This window comes from Myxine glutinosa, chromosome 5 (genome assembly GCF_964187855.1).
Source record: "Myxine glutinosa chromosome 5, kmMyxGlut1.1, whole genome shotgun sequence".
Taxonomy (NCBI): Eukaryota; Metazoa; Chordata; class Myxini; order Myxiniformes; family Myxinidae; genus Myxine; species Myxine glutinosa.
In genome coordinates, this window is record NC_136265.1 from 158,045,995 (window position 1) to 158,052,267 (window position 6,273).

The following is a 6,273-nucleotide window of genomic DNA, read 5'->3' on the forward strand; positions in this document are numbered from 1 at the left end:
GGAAAGGGAGAAGGAGGAAAGGGAGAAAATGGAGGAGGAGGAGAGGGAGCAAAGAGAGAGGGAGGAAAAATATAAAAAGATGGAAATCATTGAGATTCATAAAAGATTGAGTGTATTAAAGCAAATAAATCAATCTCAACGCACCGAAGAGGAAATTAAAGAATTAACAACTCTTATGAAGATAATGGTTTCAAAAATAAGAACGTCAATGTCTTCAATTTCAGAGATTTAAACGAGAAAGTGGTGAAGAAGAAGAAGAAGAAGAAGGAAAAGATTATGTGATTGATGATGTTGGTGTCATTGACTTTAGTTAGTTTTTATTTGTAAATAAATGGAGGAGAGAGTGAAGGCATTCCTTAGGATTCTTTATGTTTTAAAAATAAAGATTGAAATGTATATGTTGAAAACCAAAAAGGTTTTGATACTCTGTCGGAATTTTTCTGATAAATAAATATGAGTTATTGTCTCAAATGTAAAAAGAAAACTAAATCTAAAAATATCTCTTATGTTAAAGCTAAAAATAATAGAGTTTATCAAAAAGGAATATGTCAAGTATGTGGCTCTAAAAAGTGCCAATTCATCTCTCCTAAAAGAGGAGGAGACATACAAAAGTTTCTGTCAGGAAGTAAATTTACAACAACTGGAATTCCAGGGGAATTACACCTTCCAGGGTATTCTTTCTGTGGTCCAGGAACAAACTTGGATAAAAGATTAGATGAGGCTGACAATCCTAAACCTTGGTCTAAACCTACAAATAGGGTTGACGAAGTGTGTATGAAGCATGATATTGCTTATGGGAAAACCACTACGTTGACTGAAAAACATAAAGCCGACAGCGAAATGTTGTATAATTTGTCTTTGATACAAAATCCAACGTTGAGAGAGAAAGTTGATAGGTTTATTGTGAGAAATTTGATAAATGCTAAATTGAAACTTGGTCTTGGTTATTCCTCAAAAAACTATTAGGCTCTAATGATGCCATCAAGACTGAGGAGCTTTTGGCTGAAGAATTACACAAACCTATAATCACAAAGTTTAAAAGAAGGAAGGTTTATTCTAAATACACTGACCACATATGGTCCGCTGATTTAATTGAATTGAATAATGACAGGGGATACAGGTATGCTTTAACCGTTATTGATTTGAGGAGTAGATTTGCCTGGGTTGTCCCTTTAAAAAATAAAAGGGGTGATACTTTAATGTTAGCCTTTAAGCTAATATTTGATCGGGATAAAAGGAAACCAAAGAAGTTATGGACTGATGAGGGAACAGAGTTCTATAACAAAATATTCATGAAATTTCTTAAGGGGAAGGGTATTAAATTATACAGCACCTTTAATGAAGGAAAGGCAGTTGTTATTGAGCGTTTTAATCGTACTTTAAAAGAGAAATTATATAAAAAATTCACACAACTCGGTTCTCAAAAATGGGTGTATTTAATTCAGGATATTGTAGATAATTACAATAATACAGTTCATTCATCAACACAATCAAAACCATCAGAAACATTTACAAAATTAGAATATGAAAAGGAGATTAATTTGAGAAAGCCCAAGTTCAAAGTTGGTGATATGGTAAGGATATACAAATGGAAAAGCCATTTTGAGAAAGGTTATACACAAAAATGGACTCGTGAATTATTTAAAATCATTGATGTAATGGATACAGTCCCTTGGACCTACAAATTATATGATTTAAATGGAGAGGAAATCTTGGGTTCATTTTACTCGCAAGAATTACAAAAAACAAAGCTAATAATTCATTAAACAACATTTCTATTCACCCCACCCAGATTAGCTAATTTAATTAGTGGTAATAAAAAAAAATTTAAATAAATTAAAATCATAAGCCACACCCACACAGACCACGCCCACACAGACCCCGCCCACACAGACCCCGCCCACACAGACCCCGCCCACACAGACCCCGCCCACACAGACCACACCCATCATCCCCCACCCCCAGTGCGTCCCCCACCCTTGATCCCCCCTCATCCCACCCCCACCTTCCCCACACACACAAGGGGAGGGGAGGGGTGGGATGGGGGAAATCAAGGGTGGGGGAACGCACCCCCTTCCTTCTAACCTTTATTCTTTTCTTGTAATTAATAATTAAATAATTCTGGACAAAGCATATATATATAAATAATATTTTAAACAAAAGCTTCATATTACAAAAACATTTTCCTTGAGGTATTATACATTCAACTTCTTCCCAGCACAAATCATCAATCTCTTCCCAACATAAGACAAAGGTAGTTTCAACAGCAGCAGATATCTTCAGGTTTGGAATCTCTTTCTGTCAAAGGCAAGAGGACAAGAGGGGAGAGAAAATATTACACACACATACACACACACACACATACACACACACACACACACAAGGATATGAGGATATTGGGATACATACCTCTAAAAAATCGAGCTTTGTGTTCAAGTGGTCGAGTTGAAAATTTAGGGTACCACATGTTGACGGGAAATAACCACTCTTTGGAAAATCAAAATCGTCCCACTCCAAGCTTTGGTCTTCAAGGCTGCAAACAAAATAAGGAGAAATTACTATGTTGAAGTAAGCTTGACAAAACATCACACACACGCACACACACATACACACACATACACACACATACACATTCACACATACACATACACACACACATTCACAGATACATACACACACACACATACACACACGAACGCACACACAAACACATACACACATTCACAGATACATACACACACACACATACACACACACACACACACACACACACACACACACACATTCATAGATACATACACACAAGAACACACACATACACATACACACACACATTCACAGATACATACACACACATACACACACGAACACACACAAACACATACACACACGAACACACACACACACACACACACACTAAGGCAGCGTCGTTTAACACAAATGTATTAATATTTAGTATCTTACCTTGCATATGAATCTTCCAAGAATGGTGAAACAGGCAGGTTGTTCAAGTTCATTTCGTTTTGCAACTCTTGAGATTCTGCAGTATTTTCATTCCAACCAGTTTGAAGTTCTGCCAGGATATTCGCATTGCTGTAAAGATAAAGGAATATTAAGTCATTTGTTGTATAATTAATCCCATACAAAGCTTTAAACACTTTAATTTTAAATGAAACTTACCTTGGTGAGTATTCTTCTTCTTTATCAGAGTAAAGGATGGAGTAGTAAGACATGTCGATCCCCAATGATCAAAATTGAATTGAACACGTTCTTTTATAATGAACAAAATGTATTTTCTTGAAATGACGACATGCAGTCATTTCGGGGAAGCCCTGAGCGTGTGTGAATAACAGGAAATAAGGCAATGAAATCTTTCTGGGAAGTTATCCAAGTCATTGAAACAACGTCATTTCTCAAAAGCGAAGAATTAATAAAAAAAGGTTTGAGTATGGTGATGGAAGTTGGAGGAGAATTAAATTATTTCCCACGCATAAACAAATATTTGTAGGGTCGTTGTTTGAGTGGGCCATATTCACCAGATGATATTAAGAGTAAAAGGTTAAAAGGTCCATAAGGTCAGAAGGATCACAGGTTCACACAGCATTGTTTAAGTGGTCTAATGAATAAGGATAACATGTCAAAAGGTTAGAAGGTTCGTAAAGAACAGGGTGAGAGAAATATAGGTGTTTAGGGGCAATGAGGGAGGGAAAGAATTAATATGGAAGTGAATGGGTCAAAGATTAATCTGCCAGATGATATGTAGAAGAAGGATGATAGGTCTATAAGAGAAAACAAATATTTGTAGTGTTTGAGTGGTCTAATGAACAACATTAAGGATAGGTACTACAGACAAAAGGTTCATAAAGATGAGGGTGGGAGAAATAGAGGTGTTTATGATTTTTGAAAAAGACAAGGGGGTAAATGACATTAGATAGGGATTTCCCATGTTAAACGGAGGTGTCCCAGAAGCAACATTATTACACTACTAACACAAGTGCGAAAAGTGGTTTTTCCACACTAATACAAGTGCAAAAGTGGTTTCCTGCACCAACACAAGTGCGAAAAGTGGTTTTTCAACACTAACACAAGTGCGAAAAGTGGTTTTTCAACACTAACACAAGTGCGAAAAGTGGTTTTTCCACACTAATACAAGTGCAAAAGTGGTTTCCTGCACCAACACAAGTGCGAAAAGTGGTTTTTCAACACTAACACAAGTGCGAAAAGTGGCTTTTCAACACTATCACAAGTGCAAAAAGTGTTTTTTCCACACTAATACAAGTGCAAAAGTGGTTTCCTGCACCAACACAAGTGCGAAAAGTGGTTTTTCAACACTAACACAAGTGCGAAAAGTGGTTTTTCAACACTAACACAAGTGCGAAAAGTGGTTTTTCCACACTAATACAAGTGCAAAAGTGGTTTCCTGCACCAATACAAGTGCGAAAAGTGGTTTTTCAACACTAACACAAGTGCGAAAAGTGGTTTTTCAACACTATCACAAGTGCAAATAGTGTTTTTTCCACACTAATACAAGTGCAAAAGTGGTTTCCTGCACCAACACAAGTGCGAAAAGTGGTTTTTCAACACTAACACAAGTGCGAAAAGTGGTTTTTCAACACTAACACAAGTACGAAAAGTGTTTTTTCCACACTAATACAAGTGCAAAAGTGGTTTCCTGCACCAACACAAGTGCAAAAAGTGGTTTTTCAACACTAACACAAGTGCGAAAAGTGTTTTTTCCACACTAATACAAGTGCAAAAGTGGTTTCCTGCACCAACACAAGTGCGAAAAGTGGTTTTTCAACACTAACACAAGTGCGAAAAGTGGTTTTTCAACACTAACACAAGTGCGAAAAGTGGTTTTTCCACACTAATACAAGTGCAAAAGTGGTTTCCTGCACCAACACAAGTGCGAAAAGTGGTTTTTCAACACTAACACAAGTGCGAAAAGTGGCTTTTCAACACTATCACAAGTGCAAAAAGTGTTTTTTCCACACTAATACAAGTGCAAAAGTGGTTTCCTGCACGAACACAAGTGCGAAAAGTGGTTTTTCAACACTAACACAAGTGCGAAAAGTGGTTTTTCAACACTAACACAAGTGCGAAAAGTGGTTTTTCCACACTAATACAAGTGCAAAAGTGGTTTCCTGCACCAATACAAGTGCGAAAAGTGGTTTTTCAACACTAACACAAGTGCGAAAAGTGGTTTTTCAACACTATCACAAGTGCAAATAGTGTTTTTTCCACACTAATACAAGTGCAAAAGTGGTTTCCTGCACCAACACAAGTGCGAAAAGTGGTTTTTCAACACTAACACAAGTGCGAAAAGTGGTTTTTCAACACTAACACAAGTACGAAAAGTGTTTTTTCCACACTAATACAAGTGCAAAAGTGGTTTCCTGCACCAACACAAGTGCAAAAAGTGGTTTTTCAACACTAACACAAGTGCGAAATGTGGTTTTTCAACACTAACACAAGTGCAAAAAGTGTTTTTTCCACACTAATACAAGTGCAAAAGTGGTTTCCTGCACCAACACAAGTGCGAAATGTGGTTTTTCAACACTAACACAAGTGCGAAAAGTGTTTTTTCCACACTAATACAAGTGCAAAAGTGGTTTCCTGCACCAACACAAGTGCGAAAAGTGGATTTTCAACACTAACACAAGTGCGAAAAGTGGTTTTTCAACACTAACACAAGTGCGAAAAGTGGTTTTTCAACACTAACACAAGTGCGAAAAGTGGTTTTTCAACACTAACACAAGTGCGAAAAGTGGTTTTTCCACACTAATACAAGTGCAAAAGTGGTTTCCTGCACCAACACAAGTGCGAAAAGTGGCTTTTCAACACTAACACAAGTGCGAAAAGTGGTTTTTCAACACTAACACAAGTGCGAAAAGTGGTTTTTCAGCACTAACACAAGTGTGAAAAGTGGTTTTTCCACACTAATACAAGTGCAAAAGTGGTTTCCTGCACCAACACAAGTGCGAAAAGTGGTTTTTCAACACTAACACAAGTGCGAAAAGTGGTTTTTCAACACTATCACAAGTGCAAAAAGTGTTTTTTCCACACTAATACAAGTGCAAAAGTGGTTTCCTGCACCAACACAAGTGCGAAAAGTGGTTTTTCAACACTAACACAAGTGCGAAAAGTGGTTTTTCAACACTAACACAAGTGCGAAAAGTGGTTTTTCCAAACTAATACAAGTGCAAAAGTGGTTTCCTGCACCACCACAAGTGCGAAAAGTGGTTTTTCAACACTAACACAAGTGCGAAAAGT

At 37.1% G+C, this 6,273-nt stretch overlaps 1 protein-coding gene across 1 annotated transcript; it reads right to left on the reverse strand.

Moving 5' to 3' along the window:
* Positions 1-284: 284 nt before the first annotated feature.
* On the reverse strand, positions 285-3,815 carry LOC144892398 (uncharacterized). The gene is made up of 4 exons (XM_078778909.1): positions 3,181-3,815; positions 2,965-3,093; positions 2,410-2,533; positions 285-2,298 (listed from the first exon to the last, which is right to left on the reverse strand). Exons 1-4 carry the CDS (start codon positions 3,231-3,233, stop codon positions 1,843-1,845), a joined length of 762 nt encoding a protein of 253 aa, XP_078635035.1. The 5' UTR covers positions 3,234-3,815; the 3' UTR covers positions 285-1,842.
* Between the last annotated feature and the right edge of the window lie 2,458 nt (positions 3,816-6,273).

What these genes read in the sequence shown, in the direction of transcription:
- LOC144892398 (XM_078778909.1), bottom strand. Translation starts at nt 3,233, where the DNA reads ATGTCTTACTACTCCATCCTTTACTCTGATAAAGAAGAAGAATACTCA. An exon ending in TTGGAAGATTCATATGCAAG is followed by an intron (nt 2,534 to 2,964) that starts GTAAGATACTAA and finishes TTTTGTTTGCAG; the next exon opens with CCTTGAAGACCAAAGCTTGG. An exon ending in CAAAGCTCGATTTTTTAGAG is followed by an intron (nt 2,299 to 2,409) that starts GTATGTATCCCA and finishes TGCCTTTGACAG; the next exon opens with AAAGAGATTCCAAACCTGAA.